Consider the following 21,970-nt stretch of genomic DNA (forward strand, 5'->3'; position numbering starts at 1 on the left):
CTATTCCTAAATAAGTGCTTCAAAAACTTACATACTTAGCTGAACACCAAATCAAGCCTTAAACTACTTACAAACAATTGGCTTCAGTGGGATGAATACAACAGGGGTGCAATCCTGTGCATGTATATTTGAATGTAAGTCCCATTATGTTAAATGGGCTTATTCTCAGGTAAGTGTGTTGGAATCCTAGGGAGAGGTTACTTCTTAATAAACATGCACAGAAGTGCAATGTGGAGTATATAAGAAGCAAAGAGCTGTACTATTATTTTATAATTAATATTGTATAAGAAGACAGGGAAATATGATTGCACTACTTAAATGAAATCCACAACTGGAGTAAAAAAAGAGAGAGTAAAACAAAAAAGTACCGTTATTATTATTTTACTGGAGTAATGACTTTCAAGCTGCTGAGAGCAGAAAGCCCATAGGTTAAATTACTGTATAAGAATACATGTTAAGAGACTTTGTCTGGAATGAAGAATCTAAATAGGCAACAAAGGTTGGGAAAAGGAAGCACCTCAGGATTATCTTGAAATATTATTGGGCTTACCACTCCTTACGTTCTTCGCCCCAAGGCATTACACATAGAACAGACCATAAACCTTGACAAAAGTAACCTTGAACTGAAAAGATGATGGCAACTAGGGATTGTTCAAACAAACATTCAACTCCTCAGTCAGAATTTTTAAAATTTCTTTTCTTCACAACTCTCAAATACCAACCACAAAGTAGTATATTGCATTATCGTCACCACCGTCACCACCAGCTTGCCTTGATCCGTAATAGAGTACTATCAGGGAGTGTCCAGCACTGCTTGGGAATTTAAAGAACTCCCCTTTCAGAATTATGATTTTTAAATGGATTGTGTCATTTGTGAGTTTGGGGGTTATGTCTGTATATACAAACAAGCCAGGGTGCACATACATGCTACACAGGGCTCCAAACTAACCCGGAGAGCACCTGACCGAGTCCTGAATCATTTTGGTGTGTGGAGTTAAGGTGCATTTGGGGTTAATTTGGTCCACTATCTTCATTCAAAATGGCGCCTGGCACTCAAGCCATTGATGAAGACTGCTGCCTCTACCTTGGGAACTCTTGTGTCAAGTAGAGTGATGATATCTTGAGAGGCATCCAAATTGGTACAGGTGAGGATCAGCAAATTGGGCAACAATATCTTCAAAGGCATCCAAATCAGCAGAGTTTGGAACAGTCAAGCCAAAAGCCAGGTGAAGTCATGTCAAAGTTATGTTTTGGTCCACCATCTTGATTAAAAATGGTGCCTAGTGACCCAATGTCAACGAAAACCTTGTGCAGAGTTTGAAAGTGGCACAGTTTGGACCCCTTACACCAAAAATCAGGTGAAGTCACATCAAAACCATGCTTTGGTCTGCCATCTTGATTCAAAATGGCACCTGACATCCAAACATCAACAACAACCACTGAGCCCATCTCAGGAACCCATGTGTAAAGTTTGGCAATGATATATCAAGAGGTGTCCAAACTCATAGAGAACAAATGGACAAACAGACAAACTACTTTTCAAAATATATACAGTGACCTCACTACGTGAGAGTTCAGTTCTGGGCATCCACATGCAAAGCCAAATTGTGTAAAGCTACCAGCATGCGTTTGACTAAACTGTGGGAGGCAGTGGAAGACAGAAGTGCCTGGCGTGCTCTGGTCCACGGGGTCACGAAGAGTCGGACACGACTAAATGACTAAACAACAACAACGAAGGAAACCCTCAGAACCATGCCCCCCTCCTGTGTAACCATCCCTACCTGTCCGGAGCGAGCTTAGTCCTCTGCCTTGCTTACCAGGCCTCACACGACTTTCCCAGAGCCCGGTAGGCAAGATGTGGGGATTAAAAAGCTCTGTCCATGGTAAGTTTTCCCCACTCTCCATTTATTTATTTGGAGGCTGCAGTTGCATAAGTAAATTATGTGGAAGTGGCAGGCCCGGTGTAGTAGATAACAAAGCAGGTCCCTGCCCTGAGGTGCTTTCAGACTAAAATTGACACAGGGAAACATTAGAGGAAGAGAGGGAAGTGGAGGCAGGGGTAGGCATTGGGAAGAATGTAGCTTTTTCAGTTGCACATTATTAGACTTTGTTACAGGCTAAGTCAAAGTGGTACAGAATGGAAAGCTGGGAATTTCACCAAAGAGCACATGGAAAAGGTGAGTTTCCTTGGATATTTTATAGAAATGTGGGGCATGCGACCCCATATCTCTCCAAAATCTGCCCTGGAAGGCTCCACAGAAGAGAGCGTAGAAGCAAGGGGAAATGCTTGTATTGACAGAATGATATCCTTAGTGCTACAATTTTCTACCCATAGTTTGCAGATCTGCTTTAAGCCATGGTTTGCCAATTTGGATGTTGCAATTAACCACATCTAAGTCTTGTAAACCATAATTTGGCATTTCAAGTGAAAGATATGTTCATATGTGAATAATTGTCAACCAATGGCTCCAGCGTTGTGATGACTTACATGTGTGACAGCACCATCACAAAACAAAAAATGAACAGAACTTAACCTGATTATTTTTGGGGAATGCATTCCTTTTCAGTAGAGGCAGTAATTTGTGCATTCAGCTGTGAGTTATTAAGTGTTAAGCATCTGAGTGATGAGATACCAAATGGTGTATGTGCATGTGTAAATCAGCCCCAAGTAGAGTTACCTTTTCTTTAAAATGGCAATGTAATCAAAACCAGCACTTGAAACAATGAGTACGATCTAATGAAAGTTAAGCTCTTTTAACTCTCACTGATTCTAATAGGAGGGATGTAAACATGTGCTTAATACTCCCAGTGAAATTAATGTAAGTTCACTGAGTTTTATTTTGGCTGGACTGTGCCCAGCAAGAGTGTCTTGAGTGTGGAGGCGCTGCTGGACCTCTTGGTCTGCCTCTACACCAAGTGCAGCCACGACTCTCTGCTCCAGAGGGACAGGCTTGCCTTGGACTTTCTCGAGTGGGAATGGACCCCCTGATTACTATGCTGACTCAACATATCCTTTACCACTGGCGATAGGCCTTAGAGCCCCACTGCCTCCACCATGGCCCACTCACTACCTGAGGACCCCAGCTGGCACAGCATTTGGCTGAGCTGTCTTAACAACAGGCATTATGTGTGTTTTTTATTTTATTCTTTAAATTCCATTTATTTCATTTCATTTGACACATTTTCCAGATTTTAAATATATACATCATACATTTCCCAAAACAAAATAATGCAGAACAAAAATCACTTCCCTCAGGACTTCCCAGTCCATCCCCTGTGTTTTAATGAACTGAATAGAATGAAAGATAGTAAGACATGTGATCGTGAAGAGTGTGCGTACAGACTTGACTGTGCATAGCTCTCTCTCTTTTTTTAGTTGCTATTTTGTTAACGTTGATACTGTTTTATGGATTATTGCGATGCTTGGCTTATTTTTCAGTTGCTGCTTTGTTAATGGTGTTTTAGAGATTGCAATTATTTCGTTGATGATTTGTTATTTATTTTCTATGATTCATGCTGTATTCATGATGTTCCATTCTGTAATTGTTATTTATTGTTTGTAAGCTTCTTTTAGATGATTTTGAATGGAAAGTGGCATAGAAATACAATGAATCAAAATCAAGTCAATCGGATCTGTGTTAGCAACTGATCGCAGCTTAAGGAAAAAAGCCTGTTTTATCTTGCACTTCAGCATATATTTGAATGTGCTGGAGCTTTTGGAACCGTCTAAGGTTGCTCTCCATCAAAATGACTTGAAATTGTTTAATGCTGATGCTGAAACAACAAAGGAAATACCCCAAGAGCCCGGGGGAAGCAGCTGTAGGGGCATCTGCTGTTTTCACTGTTACATGGGACTCTCCCTGACATTTTTTTAAACTATTTTTTAAAGTACAATCTCTGTTTCTTATGCCATAAATATATTCCCCATGCTGTAAATAAATAGCTTGCAAGCATCATAAAGCTGATACAGAAGAATAAATCTTTACTACATAATGTCAGGTCAGAAGTATAAATCTTATCTAATATGCCAGGTCAGAAGGAAATAATACTTTCAGTGAAAAAAATAGCAAGCACCTTCCAGTAACAGAGCTCTGTGGGGTTTTTTTCTTCACTCCTCTAAAAATATGCTGCTGCCAATAAGATGATTTGAACGGTCTCATTTTAGAATTTCCAAAAGAAAAATAAACATGCGGACCAGAATTAATTTATAAAATGCTCCAAGGTTTATTTTGGCAGAACACTTTTCAGCAGTGAGATTTTTCTCTCTCATGCTTTCTTCCAGACATGCACACATTTACTTTCCTCTACTTTTCTTATAAAATGGACAAGTTATTTAGCTGTAATATAACAGAACAAGACTGTGTGTTCTATTTATAGCTAATACAGTGGTACCTCGGGTTAAGAACTTAATTTGTTCTGGAGGTCCGTTCTTAACCTGAAACTGTTCTTAACCTGAGGTACCACTTTAGCTAATGGGGCCTCCCGCTGCCGCCGCCACACAATTTCTGTTCTCATCCTGAAGCAAAGTTCTTAACCAGAGGTACTATTTCTGGGTTAGCAGAGTCTGTAACCTGAAGTGTCTATAACCTGAATCGTCTGTAACCCGAGGTACCACTGTAGTAGAAGCCATGGTTTTTTCAACATAAGAGGGCTCTCATTTCAAATACAGTGGATTTTGTTGCAGCAGGGAACCCTACACCCTTGGTGCTTTAGCCCCAAACCTCATTACTTTCTGTGGGCCCTGCAATGGGATTCTTGCTCTCATCTTACCAAGAAGTGATTTATAAATTCATTTATTTTCCCTAAATAAATAGGAAATCATGATTTGCCATACCAAAAATATTTCTTTGCTGTTGTCCCTTGTTCTCTTTTCCATGCACAAAGCTATGCTAGGTTAATGCAAATGCCTAAAACCAGTAAGCCACCTTTGAAAGTCTTGGGGACAAAAGTAGCCCCTCCACCCAGTTACCTCCTTCCTGTAAAAGGTTGGGGAGTTATAGCAGGATGCCATAAGTGAACAGCCAGCTACAAGACAGCATTGTTTCTTGGACCTGGTGGGAGATGGGATGTACCCCATTAGGACTGGGAAGAACGTGCTTTTCAGGAACCTTGTCAACATGATCAAGGAAACTTTTAAACTAAATCCTGTGAGGAATGGAGGCAAAAGCCCAGAGCTGTATACTGAGTCAAGTACTAGGAAGAAGGCAAAAAAGAAAGAAAGAAAGAAAGAAAGAAAGAAAGAAAGAAAGAAAGAAAGAAGGAGGCAGTACAAAGGAAGTGGGGCCTGGTAATTTTCAGGTAAATACAACAGCAGGGAAATTGGGAAGGTGCAATCGCCATGGTCTCTTACGACACAAAATATGGGAAACAAACAGGAAAGATCTGGCATCCTAACCAGGAAATTAAGGTATTACTGAGGTGTGATGAGGGGAGACTCATGATTGGAACATAGCAGCTGAAGGGTATACCTTGTTCAAAGTGGGAGGGGGGACAGGGAGTCTTATTATATGTAAAGAATGTGTACACCGAGTTCAAATTCATAAATCTGAATGTGTCTCCACTGTGATCCCCCCCCCCAGTTCTTAGCAGCCCTTCCTTCCTTTCAATGGTGGGAAAAGCAAATGGAAGCTCAAAGATCTGTATGGAAGGTGACTTTGGATCCAGGAAGTCTATTTCTCTTATGACCTCTACACTTACAGATTTGAAAAGGTTATAGTAAGTAAGTGAGTGAGTAAATTTGAAACTTGATCCCAGGCTTGGCTTGCTACTTGTAAAATTACCAAATCATAGAGGCCCAATCATAGTGGGAAGATGCCAGCCACTCCTAAATTGAAAATATTAGATAGTTTTACAAAGTATTCCTCTTGGCTCCTGTAGTTTGTATGGATCTTCCTCACTTCATTTTAAGTCATGCCTGGCTGCATTGCTTTCACAAAAATATCGCAGTTGAGTGCTGTTGTTGCTTCATAAAGGATGCAGAATTAATAGGCAAGGACTCTGTTAAAATGTTCAGGCAATGGAAAACTTTGGGCAGATTCACTGCACCTTAACAACCCTGACTCTGCATATATTGTACCTTGACCAAATTTGACTGGTAGCTTCTTGGTTCATGTTCTTGACTGATCACCCACCCTGTATATGTATTGACTATGTGTTGCTATCCTTGGCACTAATCTTTGCCTCACTAGTATCCTCCATCTGTATTTTTTCAGGTATTTTTTCCTACCCTTCCTCCTTTAGTTTAGATAAATTTACCCATGTTACAAATGCTTAATTCCTTGATAATACACAACATACATGCATCTTGTGTTTTGTGAGTTTATGTGTAATCTGCAGAGGAGATCATGTGCTTTAGTTAATTGGCTGTACAAATATTTCTAATTTTTTGTTTTGTGCATGTGTCACATTGTGCTACTTTGGATTATGGTCGATTGATAGTGGGACCTCATATATTTGGGGGTCAAGACCTTATTGTGTTAGAATTCCATCTCTGATTAATTGCTGGCAAATGGTGACATTTAGTGCTATGTACAGTGGTACCTCGGGTTAAGTACTTAATTCATTCTGGAGGTCCGTTCTTAACCTGAAACTGTTCTTAACCTGAAGCACCGCTTTAGCTAATGGGGCCTCCTGCTGCTGCTGCGCTGTCGGAGCACGATTTCTGTTCTCATCCTGAAGCCAAGTTGTTAACCCGAGGTACTATTTCTGGGTTAGCGGAGTCTGTAACCTGAAGCGTATGTAAGCTGAAGCGTATGTAACCCGAGGTACCACTGTATTTAGTTGCCATTGGAATTAGAACAGTGATATTACCGTACTTTTCTGTGTATTAGACAAGGTTTTTTTTACTCCAAAATAAAGTAAAAAATGGGGGGGGGGAGTCGTCTTATACATGGGTAGTGCAGAGGGGGGATGGGCGATTGTTTGCATCCGTAAGCAGGATCTAGCGATTGGGTGGGTGAATGGTGTTTGCTGCAAGGGCTGCTTTGTATTGGTTGCTGCTTTGTCAATTGGGTGGGTTATTTGTTCTGGTGAATTCTAAAATGTGCTTGTCTCTCCCGCATTTGCCTTTCTCAGTTCTGTGAAGGGTTTAGCATAAATAGTCTGAAGGAAGACCACTTAAAATTGATTTCTAGACTGTATTTCAATTCAATGTAGATGGCAGCAACCAGTTTACTCTCTCTCTCTCTCTCTCTCTCTCTCTCTCTCTCTCTCTCTCTTTCGGTTTTGGCATTTATATACTGCCAAGTTAACCATGTCCTCTGGGCACTTCACAACTTTTAAAAGCAATAAAATACAGCTGCAATAAAATAAAATAATTCCAATCAATATAAAGCCACTATGATGGTGGGTAAGATCAAGAATGATAAAAACAGCACTGAAGTCTGGCCAAGGGAGAAAACAAAATACCCTAGGTCAGAAACAAAAATGTTCTGGCAGAGCAACCCAGACTTTAGCCTGGCAGCAGAGGGTGTGACAGAGCTGTGTACTGCCACCATACCTGCAGTTATTGGTGCTCATGCAGGCTAGGATGGGAGTTGAAGATGGAGCAGGCAAAAGTCTGATCTGTAGCAATTGAACCCATATTGAGCCTGATGCTGTTAACTGATGGCAGTGGCACTGACTCAGGATCCAGCAGATCCTGGGCTCGCTCAGCCCATTTCCACCCCCAGAATGCTAGGTTTTGGGCTTTCCATGGGCTACCATTTCCTGCCAGTAGTATTGCCCACCTGCACTCTCAGCACATGGAGTTGGGAGCTCTGCACCAGCCAAGTGATTCTAGCAGAGAGTGTTGGAACTATTCTGAGCTTGGCAGATTGTGGGTTTGGACTGCAACCTAATTATTAAATGACCTGCATGAATAGAAGTGTTTTCACCTGGCACTGAAATGTCTTTATATAGGTTCCAGGCTGCCAGGCAAGCCTTTATGGAGAAAGGGCTTTATAATGGGGCACCACCACTGTAGAGGTCATTTCTCAGAACACCTTTAGTTCACTAAGGGTGGAAATTTGGAGAAAGTCCTCACCTAGTGATTGGAATTTTAAAGTCTGGACAGATTTATATAAGAGGAGGCGATCATTCAGGTATATGGGCCCCAATAAAATTAGGGCTTTAGAGGTTAATGCCAGCATTTTGAATTGCAACTGGGACTTAGGATGCAAATGACAAAACACTGAAGTAATACACTGATAGTTGTCAATGCCCATCAATAATCTCACTACCCTGTGTTGAGCCAGATAGAGCTTCCAGGCAATTTTGAAAGGCAGCCCCACAGAGGATTTTTTGTAGCCTACACCAACCTAGTACCTGATGGGAGTTGTAGTTCAGAACATCTGGAAGACACCAGGTTGTCGAAGACAGTTTTGCCGAATAACATTTCCACTTGTCAGGAGCGTGGTTTCAGTAATCCATACAGCTCCTTGTCTTTTTTCACGGTTAACAAAAGCAAAATAAACCATGAAAAGCTCCAGAAAACCATGCAAAATAATTCAGTTTGCATAATTTTCACAGATAAGGAGGCGCCTGGGAGGGAATTTTTTAGAGGGGATTTCTGCTAATGTGGCTTGCATAACAGTCTACAGCTGCCACATATTTTTACTTGGTTTCCCTCTTGCAGAATTTGGGTTTCCTTGTTGCAGAATTTTGTTTTTCTGACTGCAATTTTATGCACCCTTGCCCAAGAGTAAGTCCCATTAGTGCAGAGCATTCACTAGCCTTCAGGAGACTGGGAAAATATATGGAAATCACAGCCAGTTGAGCTAAAGTCAAGATGGTAAACCATGCCTGTACTTGGACCCACCAAGTCAAACATAGCCATATATGGTGGGTCCCAGGGGCTTGCTGAAAGTTTCTTGTTTAGGTTGCCTGTCTGGGGCTTCAAAAACAAATGGGATGTCAACAAGCACCAAAAAGGCTGTAATACATGGCTGGTGAGCTGTGTTCAGTTTGGTGGGTCACAATTTGTGTAGGCATGCAATAAATTTGAGTGACTACATTAAGTCTTGTTTCTTAACAGTGCAGGCAGCGCTATAACTTCTAAGATGGAATTATGGGCTTTTTGTAGTTTATATTCTCTGGTATGGGGGAAAGGGGACTTTAAATATGCTCCTGCTGTTTTTCCCCTTGTGGTTTCTATTTCTTAAAAAGCCTGTGTGACAAAAACGCTTGCCTCAAAAGGCTGTATGAGATACTTGCTACTGTAGTTGTGTAAAGCTGATGGTATGAACTGAATGATCTCTGTACTGTTTGAAAGCTGATGAGCAAATATGCAGCGTTACTAGCCAAATAGCTAAACTCAGCTTTTGGTTACATTAATACATACACAGTGACTTCTCAGTATTTCCTACAACTGCATTTTTTGGTATTGTGCAAATTATCAGTGGCAGCTGTAAAATCTGGCAAGATGCTAGGGTTAATTGTAACTATATATTTAGGCCTAAATAAAGTCTGTGGGAAAGTTCCATGCAATTTTCATTTGCATAAGGCCTATAGTTTGATTGCATAGTGGAGCCTTCCCAAACAGGAGCTTTCCATAACCTAACATTATAGTCCTGGTTCAAACCTAAGAGGAATCCATTGTTTGCCACTCTGTTACCTTAGGTGGGTACATTTCCTGCCCCGCCCCCCTCTTATTTTGGGCAGCAGAGGATGAGATCAGAATTTTCCATTTCCATTTTTAAACATACCACAGTTCCCACAATTTGAAGAACCATGATTTGATTAAACTCCAGTTTGTGAGAATCAGCCAGGTTTAAACTGTGGCTGGACCACTACATCTGAATGAGACCAAACACTTTAGAGCATGACTGATGGGTTGTAGCTGTGCTTCCCTCTCACTGAAAAGGCATCACAGACAAGATCCAAATAATGTATTTGATCAGCTAGTTCCTTAGGCCAAAAGGCAATTTAGATGTTTTTCATGAGTAGCAGCAACTCTGCATTTCACATAACGAACTGCCTATAAACCTGGAATCTCAAAAGTAGGTTGTGATTTGTGTGTTGCCCAGTCAAAAGTTTCAATGTGTGCACGCAAGTCCATGGGACTCTTATGAATCCCAAACCATTTGTATAGGCATGAGTGACTAGATAATCATAGGAATCTGTTATGGCAACAAAGGGTAGGTGTATTTTGCTTTGCATGTCAGAACAATTAAAGATCCCCACAATGCCACCTTAAATGTTCACATTCTTAAAGGGGTACCACCAGAAGAAGCTGGCAGTAAATAATAGGACCGCCCTTGAAAACTGGATATTTTAACACAGCCGGTTTGTATGACGTGTGTTGAGCGAAAGGAATCACAGCCAGTTGCACCACCTGTCAGGAGCACAGTCCTGCCTTTGGGTGCACGTGCACAAATGGATCTCACATTTGAATAGTAGGTACGTGTAGGGAAAAACCACCAATGTTAATAGGGACAAAATGTGCAATTAATATTTTGTTCCTCCACAATGCATGGCTGGTCAGATTGTCTGAGCCTAGCCCATAGAAGTTAATAACTTCCACAGTCCTCACTGTAGTGAATTCATTATTTTATTCCATAGTCCCTTTATTATTGTAGGCTCTTTTTTCTTGCATGAAAGAAAGGTAATCATACAGTCTGCAGTCTTCAATTATAAGAAGTATCAGATTTTATAGACCTCTTGTCTGAATAGAACAGGGTCAGATTGGATTGAGAGTGAAAAGTAAGTTGCCTTTGCCAGTAATAATGGTAATTACGGTATTTCTAGAAATTTCTGTTAGTGCCTTTCTTGGGGAGTATTGTTATGTCGTGCAGATTTTCCATTCAAATAAACCTCAAGGTACATTGACCCCTGTGGAATTATTTGTATTCTTTCCTGAACTGACCTATAAATATAGGAGAAACTAGATGGTATATTGGAGGAGGGGAAAAAAATCTTTCATTCAATATGAAAATAATTATTATGTTTTTAATATTATATTATTATTACCATTATTTTTATTTATTTATTTATTTTAAACCAACTGGATTAAGCTCAAACCAGTTGTCATTCATGTGGCTAATCAAAGCTATTCCTATTGTGGTAAGGAAACTTAACAGACTGAATAAGTTTTGCATACTTCTCTGGTAGATTTTCTCTTGGAACATTTCTCAGCAAATTCAAGATCCCAGTTTTCATAGTGCAGGTTTAGGTGTTTGACCTGTTACTGAAGAACAGACACATTTTGCCTGATATATTATTTGGTCTTTAACATTTCGTACTCGGACTGCATACACCTGCCCCAAAGCCACATCTGATTTAGCGCCTGATTTGGTGGTTCAGACCAGCCTGACTTAACCTGGAACAATCTGAACCTGACCCAACCCTTGGATCACGATCTGGAGAAAACAGATTGTCGGAAATCACACTTACTTGTATTGGGAAATCCAAAATGGTCACATATTTGCAAGACTGGGAACCTGTATTAGAATCAGATATATTTAATTTTATAGCACAAGTTAAACCTGGAATACCTCCAGTTTAGTTTTTATTCCATTTGAATTACTCTAGTCTTATGCTGATTGGTGTGTCACAACTCTCACCAGGCTATTTACCCACAATGCTAAATCTGGCCATATCCCTCTTAGTGGGTTCAAAGCAGTGGTGGTGCCAGTTTGTTCAAATGGCTCCAAATTGCACCCAGTAAATTACAGACCAATAAGCATATTGTCAACCACTGGAAAACTGTATGCCTTGCTGTGGTACCTCTGGATACGAACGGGATCCATTCTGGATCACAACCCGTGTCTGTGGGTCGCAATTCACTGCTTCCACACATGTGTGTGACGTCATTTTGACCGTCTGCGCATGCATGAACGGCGAAACCCGTTCCAGGTCACCATGGAGCGCAACCCGAAGCATATTTAACCCAAGGTATGACTGTACATTGAAATAGTATATTGCTGAAGTGGACCAATACAGTGGTGCCTCGCAAGACGAAAATAATCCGTTCCGCGAGTCTCTTCGTCTAGCGGTTTTTTCATCTTGCGAAGCAACCCTATTAGTGGCTTAGCGGATTAGCGCTATTAGCGGTTTAGCGGCTATTAAAGGCTTAGCGGCTTAGGGGCTAAAAGGCTATTAGCGGCTTAGCGGCTTAGAAAAAGGGGGGGAGCGAAAAAAATCACAAGACTCGCAAGACGTTTTCGTCTTGCGAAGCAAGCCCATAGGGAAATTCGTCTTGCGAAGCGCATCGAAAAACGGAAAACCCTTTCGTCTAGCGGGTTTTTCGTCTTGCGAGGCATTCGTCTTGCGGGGCACCACTGTATCTTGGAAGCTGAACAAATTGCTTTTCAAAAATGCTGTTTTCAATATTAAACAGCAACGTTTGTAAGTTTAGTTTCAGTGATATAGTCTTCAGAATTGTTTAGGCTCAGAAGGACAGTGAAGAAAGTATACGTATTTGAACCTTCTCATTTTTAGGTCTCATTGGTGATGATTATGCATACATATGCAATGTGGAGAAGACAACAGGTTATTCTTATTGATTTTTCTTCTTTCATGGCTTCTGATGTTCTTCTTGGATTGGTTGAACCAAGTATTGTTTTAGAGGTGATTGCAAACTTAGTTCAAGGTTTGTTTTTAGTACATAGGCAATAACAAAAGCAAGATTGCAAAGACCAGGTGAACCAAACAATAAAATAAGTAAGCCAAAACACAACAAATTACAAAACAATTAAATTTAAAATTAAAATATTCTTAAAACAACATACAACATTCACATCTGCATAATATTGCTTTGATTTCTCTGTTGTCAATGCAAATGAAGCTACTTTTTCTATACTGTGACTATTTTTGCTTTTCAAAATGACTCCTCTGCCAAGGAACTCTTCCTCGTGTCTGTTATAAAACTCCAGCATGTTCTAGGTCACATGTTCAGTTTACATAAGGCATTGGATAGGCCTTTTGGGCTTCACCATTGCCTCAAATGAAGTTAAGACTGCAATCTGAACATCCCCACAGTATGAGATATAGGAAAGCAATAGGTAACACTGGTGGTTTTAATAGTAGTATAATAATCTACTATTATTGTTCCTCTCAGTAGTAAGGTTTTGCAAAACACAGAATTCCCTAGAGCACAGTTTGGGGGGGGCAAACTTACTGGATCAGTGGATAAAGATTAAGGCTGTATTAGTCTCTCTTTTTAAAATTTAAATATTTACTCAAAAGTTACAATACAGCTTTGTCCACTTGCCATAATATCACAGAATGATCCAGTCCTCAATCTACTTACTTGGGAGTAAGGTCTAGTTAATTTATTGGAAGGAATATAATTTAGTAAGACTTATGAATAACATGCACATGTTCTTGATGCTGCAATCCTACAGTCACTTCCTTGTAAGTAAGCTCCATTGCGCACAACGTATTATTCCAAGTAAACATATATATGTTCAGGCCACTGGTATATTTTGTTATTTTTCTCTCTTTTCATAAGGATTGCAGAGCTTTATTTTGCACGAGAGTGATACTATTAATCATAGTAAAGAAATAATGCCCCTTGTGAAATGTGGGGTTCCAAGCTGCAAAAAACCAAAACCATATAAAACCCCTAATGCGGTTTCAGCAGAAGATTTATGGATTACAGAGATGTTATCTAGCTAACTCCCCTTTGTTTGTTTGTGTTACTTTTCTTCTTAGTGAATCTCGATATGAGCCAAGATTGCCAAGGATGTGCAACATGTTCCCAGTTCAATGGATGCTTAACATGTAAACCTCGACTCTTTTTTTTCCTGATGAGGAGTCAAATTAGAGAGATAGGGATGTGTTTTTCATCCTGCCCCAATGGATATTATGGACAACGGTACCCAGAAAGAAATGAGTGTAAAAGTAAGTTGAAGGAAAAGTTGCAGCTACTCTTTTTATGCTTTCTTGTGAACCCTTGTCATAGATATGCGCCACTATTCCAATGCTACCCCATCAGATAGTCCACTGGCAATGGGCCCCTTTGTTGTGTTGCTCTCTTCTTGACACCACCTGCTTCTCTGTCAAACCTGGGGGGGGGCAGTGAGGCTCTCAGTGACTTACCATCCATTTACTTGGGAGTAGAGTGATGGCCAGCCAAATTCCCAGTCTCCACCAGGGAGCTCCAGTCCTTCACCTCTCCTTATCAACTTTTCACTTAAAGTTAGCAATGTAACTAAGCATAACCCTCAATGTTAGAAGAAACTGATACAGCCTAGGAATCCAATTTATTCGAGTTTGGCTAAGGGAGAGAAAGCAGTGGCTATGCACAGTGAAAATAAAATGCTAAATATTGGTCTCTCCTAGGGTACAATCTGTTGGCTGGTTGTCTTGCTATTTAAAAAATAAAATAAAGTAGCATAATATTTAAATGTTTGTTGTGTTGTTATTAATAATTATGGTAGGAATGATAAAAGTTTTTTATCTAAGGCAAGCCTCATTTTAAAAGAGATGTAAAACTACTATGGTAGTATGTGGGTAATGGGTTTTGTGATGTTGCAAAGTGACGGAACCTGTTTCCTTGAACCTTGATCCTGGACAGAAAATTATACATTGGGACATGGTGTGATGAGTGTGCTTCCACAGAGGCTTAACCACTCAAAATGATTCTGTCTGGATGCACTAAGCTTTATAGCTAGCCACATTGAGAAGCAGATAGATCATGGGCCAGCCTAGTGCTATAACTGTCAGTCCTTCCAGCCAGATTCTTCTTGCAATGGGGTTGACCCAAGCATCTTCAGTTGCTGATCCCTAACAGATACAAACTCTGTCTTGCATATGGCATCACACTAACTTAAGTAGATCATGGTATACATGGAAGATAGTAATTGCTTATTTCTTGCCCTTCAGAATGTAAAGCTGACTGTGAAACCTGCTTCAATAGAAATTTCTGCACAAAGTGTAGAAATGGGTTTTACTTACACCTTGGAAAGTGCCTTGGAAACTGCCCTGACTGGCTGGAAACCAACAACCACACTATGGAGTGCAACAATATTGGTGAGTAAGCTGTCTGTCCCAAAAAGCTGTACCCAGTACATCATTTCCATTTGTGGAATATAGTCTCTGTTGGTTTTTGCTTAGACATGCAGTTTAAATCTTGCAACGGGGAAATATTCACAAATAAAATGTTTGTACTTCAGAAAAGGGGTTTCCCACCTTTGTAGACATTTGAAAGATTTGGGGGGGGGTTGTTCTGTGGACTTACTTGTTATGATGGTTGTCATAACTTTTTCTGTGGTTGTATGAGTATGGTGGAGGCCTGCTGGTGTATGGTAGTATTCCTGCTAGCGGATCCTAGTTGAAATGCAGTAAACTGAGTGTTTCAAAAGCATGGTGGGATGGGATGCACTGGATCCCAAGCCAGTCTTACAGACATTGATCACCAACATCAGACTTCATCAAGATCACTGTGCCAGCTTGGAACTCACAATGGGGTGAAGCCTGGCTGTCCTGCCCCCTCCCTAGATTTTCTGCTACTGCCACCATGAGCAGCTGGGCTGCATCATTTGAATTAAATCCTAAAATACCAATTCATTTCAAAACATAATACCACAACCCAAATAAATAATTCATTTTTTTTTCAATTCTAACAGTTGTGCCATTTTAAACTCACTATATAATATGTATATGCATATGTATATGTATATGATGTATATGTATATTTATGTGTGTGTGTGGGAGAAACCAGTGGCCCATCAGATGCTTTAATTTCATTTCACTTTTAATTTGCATACCACCTTTCTATACACAATGTGGTTTACAAGCTGGAAAAAAGCAGAATATAGAAGATCACACCCACTTATAACAATTCAATACGAATGTTGTTGAACTCCCAACTTCCTTCAGCCTCAGCCAGCATGGCCAGTGGTCTGGCATTATGAGAAATGAGCAACATCTGGGGGAGGGTGCTACATGTTCCTCACCCCTGTGTTAAAATACATAAACCAGAGGCAGGTATGACAAAACTTTCTGGCGCAGTTTATTATTACAACCAGCAACCAGTTCCTCAAAAGTGCCAAGTGCAGGGAGTGGCAATCAGATTTCTTAGACCCTGTAGTAGATGATCTGTCTCACTGTGTATTATTTCCTGGTGCAGTTCTTAAAAGCAGCAACAGAGACAGGGTTGCTGTTCATTCTCTTCCCCTTTGCTCTGGATGCTCCTGGTGCTTCCATACAGTTCAAGTGTATCTATTTTTTATGTTACAGATAGGTAGCCGTGTTGGTCTGCCATAGTCAAAATAAAAAAATTCCTTCCAGTAGCACCTTAAAGACCAACTAAGTTAGTTCTTGGTATGAGCTTTCGTGTGCATGCACACTTCTTCAGATACACGTGTAGATTAAATATGTGATGTGCAAGGTGTGAAAAGAATATATTGTGTAAGTTCTGCATAAATTTGGGGCTATTTAGCCATACTTACTTGCTTTCTTTAATTTTTTTTTATTAAAGATGTGTGTGTGTGTGTAACAAAAAACTACATATAGCGTCTCCACTTTAAATTTATAGAGGCCATACTTAATTTATATCATATTTTTGTTGCAGTGCATTGTAAAGTTAGTGAATGGAGCCCATGGAGTCCATGCATGAAGAGAGGGAAAACGTGCGGTTTCAAAAGGGGGAATGAAACGAGGAAAAGAGAAATCTTACAACTTCCTACTACAAAGGGCAAACCATGCCCACATACAACTGAGACAAAAAAATGTATTGTACCGAAAACGAGATGCCAGACAGGACAAACAGGTACTTGCGATCATTATTCTTTCATATTTTTGAACTGATGAATACCAATTCCTTATAAAGGCGTGATTTCGTCAGAATTTTTGTTGGGGCTTAATAGTACTTTGGTTTGAGAAAATCCTAAAACTTGGCATGTTGGGAATGTTGACTCATGATTTTCATTCCTTTAAACAAGGTTTGTTTAAACAAGGTATTATCCGGAAGCTGTAAGAGTCATTTATGCCATTATGCCATTCCTCAGTTGTGACACTTGGAGTTAAGTCACTGTTTAAACAGTCTGGCAGAGGAAGACTAGAGAATAGCTAGATATTCTGAATGCAATATTAGCTACAGTGTTTACAAGTTGTGAGTAGCTGAATACGATGACTAACCAAGCAAGCCGTTACTCCAAGTATGGTCCAATTATGCCGGATGGCGTGGGGTGCAGGGAGGATATAAGCCACTGTAGCAGCAGGACAATGCCTGCCATATCCTTTCCTGATCCAGAACAGGAGGAAGAAAACACACAACTCCCCAAAGAACAGAATGGAACAACAGTGACAACCACTATGTGCATAGGAGCACTGCTTACAACCCCGCCCCCCAATATTGACTGGCGCAGGGATGTTGCGGCAGTGTCATGGAGTGAATGTGACAACATTATGGCATTGCCTTCATGATGGCCAGATATACTGTAGATGGAAACAATGCATTCAGTCACAGGAAAAGCTTGCCAGCCTCCCCCCTCCATGATGCCACAGCAACATCCCCACTCCTGCACTCCACAAGCTCTCACTGCTGAGTCAACAGCAGGACCATAAAAGCCCTGCAGGAAGGGGTTTGAGTCACACCACCCACATTTGAAGCTTTTCGACTGCATACCACAAAGGAAACAAAGTTGTATAGGACACAGCCTCCCTATACAGTAGATGTTTTGGATGGAGGCCTGCTGAAAGAGTTCAGAAGTCTTTCTGTGGAAAGTGGGGAGAAAGGAGCTTTTCGCCAGGCAGAAAACTGGGGCGTGCAGCAAAGAAAGCCACAAACATACCCCCTGTGGGATAGCTTCCCCAAAACTCAGTGCATAGGACATGGGGCATGCAAACAGGTTGGATTTCAAGGCCCACCTTAGGGAATGCCAAGAAATCCCACTCAGCTTTGGCATTTCTAGCCAGCAGCAATCATGTCAGAGACAAACAATAGGAAGCTGCCAGGACTTCGGGTCACACCACAAACTCCACAAAGAAGCACCCAACTTCTTCAGCCACAGCAGTCAACTGAAGGCAGATACGTAATATGACCTTCATGGAGAAATGTCTCAGCTGCAATATGACCAATACATAAACCAGGATGACCATGGCTGCAGAAGGAGGCCTAGCCCTGTGGAACAGCTCAGATGTTACATGCAGGAGGTTCCTGGTTTAATCTGGGAGAGGAGCGCCTCCTGGAAGAGAGTTCCCAACACACAGTGTCTCAGAGAGAGAGTCGTTTCTGTGCTAATCAAGGTGTGCTATGTGAGACGGTAGCCTAATTCATGTATAGACCAACCAGCCCTTTTGGCAACCATTGTGATCAACCCTCCCCTGCCATTTTGCCTGGTAGACTAGCCACACTAGATAGCAGGCCTAATCATTTATCACTTTCCCCTTGCCAAATAGTAGTGACAGCCATCTATTTGTGTGTCATGAGAGGTCTAGCTGTTTGTGCCAAGTGCTCCCTTTGTATGTAAAGTGCCCTTTCTCTATGGATTCCATTGCCAGAATTCTTCTTTGTGTGCTCTAAAGTGTTCATTATATGTGAGGCCAGAGAGATATAGCCCCATGCCAAATGCTTTGTCATCTGAGTTATGGCCTTTGTTGGGGAGTTTATAGACAAGTCTTATGGGTTGTGATTGAGTGCATAGTTATGCCATATCCTACATTCTGTTGTAATGATGTGGATGGGGCAGTGGGCAGTAGGTGTAACCCTGAAATGAGTTTTATAGATGGAATTGTTGTTATCCCAACTCTGTGATCGCCTAAAGTTTTGCCATTGTTGAAAACATATTTGAGGTCTGAAGAAATATGGGATTTGGTGTAAGCATGGTCCTCTCCTGTCCTTCCCATGTATCCACCTGTTTTGGTTGCTACCCCTACTTTCCTAGGTCGTATGTAGAAAACTGTGATGTTGCTAACTATAGCCAATTGAATTGACTGCTGCATGTCCTATATAGTCGTTTGGTGAAACTCTTTTTTCCTTTAGAGTGGTGCTTTCATGAAAATATCCCTTTGTGTGTAATGTGTTTTTAAAAAGGTGGGTTTTTTTGTCTTGGTAATTTTTTTAATTCTGTCTTGTGTTGTTTTGCATTTATTTATTTCATAAAATTTACACACCTCTTGATTGTTTTAAAAAAACTTAAAGCAGTTTACAAAAAGAATAAAACAATAAAATTATTGGTAAAGATGGTTAAAAGCAACTATTTAAAACATTTTTTTAAAAAAATCAAGATCAGTGATAAAATATGTTAAAACACACATCAACATTCTACATACAGTATATGGGGAGGTTTGCCTAAACAAAATGTCTTTAACAGGCACCCAAAAGAATACAGTGAAGGTGCCTCCCTGGTGTCAATATGTATTAACATAGAAGACCGTTAGCAGCGAGCCAGGTCTCAGAAAACTCAAAAGTTTAAGTCAGAGTGGGGACACAACCCAGCCCACAGCTATGATATAACAGAGCAGTTGTGGATCAGAAGATGGCCAGGCCTGCCAAGGGTCATTGCAACAGCTTCCACCACTCACAGTTAGTGTCGAAGGCTGTTTTATGAATGCTGGGCCATGTGGTATCTGGATCCTTGTTGTGCCTGGTTATAATAAGGGAGAAAAGGAAGAGTAATCAGCAGAACACAGTGCTGTGTACTGCAGTGCTGTACAGCACAGTTGATTTGTGGACCACACCCTGTAAAAGTTTTATTTGCCTCCCTGTTCGTCTGATCTCTTTTCTACTAAACCACAGTACCTTTTAGTTCTTTTTCATTGCTTTATCCTTCCTGCCCCACTTAGTGACTTGCATGCTGCAAACTGGTTTGATATGCACAATTCTAAAGGGATCCTAACAGCTCATTATATTAATGTGATTTCCAGAGGTATTCTAGATACGCTAAGGAAGTATTTGCTATTTAATGACTCCATTAACTTTCCATTGATTTTTCACTTCTAAAAATAAATGCACATTAGCAATTTTCACTTTTTGCAAATGGCCTTGGTTTCTACTGGCTAGCCTGTAAATTTCAAAGTTGTTTGCAAGAAACCAGTGTTACATATTCACACCTTTTATGATGTGTCTGTTCACCTGAATGAGCCAGGAATCTATTTTATGGGATATGCCTACACGTCCAATTATCAATACCCTTTTGTTAGGTACTGTCAGAGCTGCTTCCAGATCCTAGCTCACAGAGGATCACGCTAGCCAGCGGTCACTTTATAAAAGTCTTTATTGAGTTACAGTTTCCATTCTCAAGCTGCTGCGCGCAACTCTACGTCTTAAGGGTTAGACCGGCGAAGCTCCGTCTGAGTCTCCGCCCCCTGTGCACCAGCTTACTAACCTAGCTTTACTCCACCTTTTCCGCCTGACCGTTCTTCTCTGGGTCCCTCTGCCCCCCGTGGTCTCTTCCTTCCGGGACTCTTCTGACGCGGACCCCCCGGACCCTCCTGTCTCCTTGCGCCGGGCTTTAGGACCTGGCTCCCTTTCCGGGCTGCTTACTGCGCCACCTTCCTGTGCATTTGAACTTGGCGCGCGCGCCCAACCTTCCACTTTCCTCCTGACCGTTTCTTCACTCTCCGATGGAGGTGTGGCCACTCCTGACTCGTGCCCTCCCTCCTGTTGCGAGCTGCCAGCGCTTGATACCTGGCGCCCTTCTTCTCCCCTGCTCTCTGTTGGTGACGCTGGTCCCGATTTCCAACTGCTCCCCTCTGAGCCCCCTCTGGACCCTTCTTCCTGGGGTGTCCCCCTAGGCTCCCCCCTTGCTCTGGCCACTGGCGCTCCTTTCTGTGAATCTTCTGATTCACTGGAAAGACTCGGAGATCTCGGGTCGTCGTCATCACTCATCTTTTCTTCTGCCTCCTCCCCCTCGCTCTCTGTTTCCTCCCTTGCCCTCGCCTCTGCTCCTGAACCCCTGACAGGTACTATTGGGGAACTTTAAGAGAATATGAGATGATAAACTTCTAAAATATAATAAGCTGTAGTGAAATATTTCACTTGACATTAATGGCTATAGAATCCAGCACTTCAGGATAGTTCAGAGATGGTATGAAAGGATGGGCAAAAAGGGGCAGCCTAGTGCAAATGTGACTATTGTCCTCTTCCATTGGCCATGAGTGGTTATAGATATATAGCTGGATCGAGGTGTCAACATGCACCTGCTTCCTACATATGGTTCATCTTTTGCCCATATGTAGCCCACAGGGATTCAGTTGGAACACTTTTAATTGGAAGAGGCTTTATTCAAAGCCACAGACATTTGAAATATCTTTGGGAAACTTTTCACATTTACTTGTCTGCCAAGGGTTCTTTATGCATTGCAGATAGTTCTGGATCATATTTTAGGCCACATGCATTGTACTGGTCAGCCCTGCTAGGACTCATCCTTAACCTTATGTGAACTGAATCTGGGAGCAAAGTCTGGAACACACCCAGCCAAAGTGGGAAATCTTCAAAGGTGAACAAGATGTCTTTCATGAAAGCTTGCCTACTACTCTTGCCTTTCCCACTGAGGAACTACAGATATATTTCCAAGCAATCCTGGGGACACAGTTTGCAAACCCAGATACTTGAGTGATCTGATGATGGAAGGCATACCCTCCAACATCTCTCTGCTGAAAATAGGGACATCTCATAATTTTACTATTTATCCCCCACACATCTTACTGGTTTCCCCAGCCACTCTGGGCAGCTTACAACATATATTCAATTCAATTCAAAATCCTTTATTAGGCATAACACACCACACATTAACAAACAAACATCATATACAGACTGTAAAAAATACGGGCTCAGCAAACACAATTTATCCTAGTCCTATTTACAACATATATAAAAGCATAATAAAACATTAAACATTAAAAAAAACAACCCTTCCCTATACAGGATTGCCTTCAGATGGCTCAGGGGGTCAGATAACTCCATACCCTCCATACCCTCCAACATTTCTCCAATGAAAATAGGGATGTCCTAAGGAAAAGTGGGACAAACCGGGATGGCTTCTCTAAATCAGGGATGTCCCTGGAAAATAGGGACACTTGGAGGGTCTGGGAAGGGTTTTTT

The 21,970-nt window shown here is 41.2% G+C and overlaps 1 protein-coding gene across 1 annotated transcript in view; it reads left to right on the plus strand.

Annotated features, from left to right (window-relative positions):
- RSPO3 (R-spondin 3) overlaps positions 1 to 21,970 on the plus strand; it is a 54,153-nt gene that overhangs the window by 10,842 nt on the left and 21,341 nt on the right. The window contains exons 2-4 of the mRNA XM_081187799.1: positions 13,633 to 13,821; positions 14,806 to 14,952; positions 16,496 to 16,693. Of these exons, the coding sequence (XP_081043925.1) occupies positions 13,633 to 13,821; positions 14,806 to 14,952; positions 16,496 to 16,693 (534 nt within the window). The remainder of the gene's footprint in view (positions 1 to 13,632; positions 13,822 to 14,805; positions 14,953 to 16,495; positions 16,694 to 21,970) is intronic.

Source organism: Podarcis bocagei (assembly GCF_964188305.1).
Source record: "Podarcis bocagei genome assembly, chromosome: 3".
Classification (NCBI taxonomy): domain Eukaryota; kingdom Metazoa; phylum Chordata; class Lepidosauria; order Squamata; family Lacertidae; genus Podarcis; species Podarcis bocagei.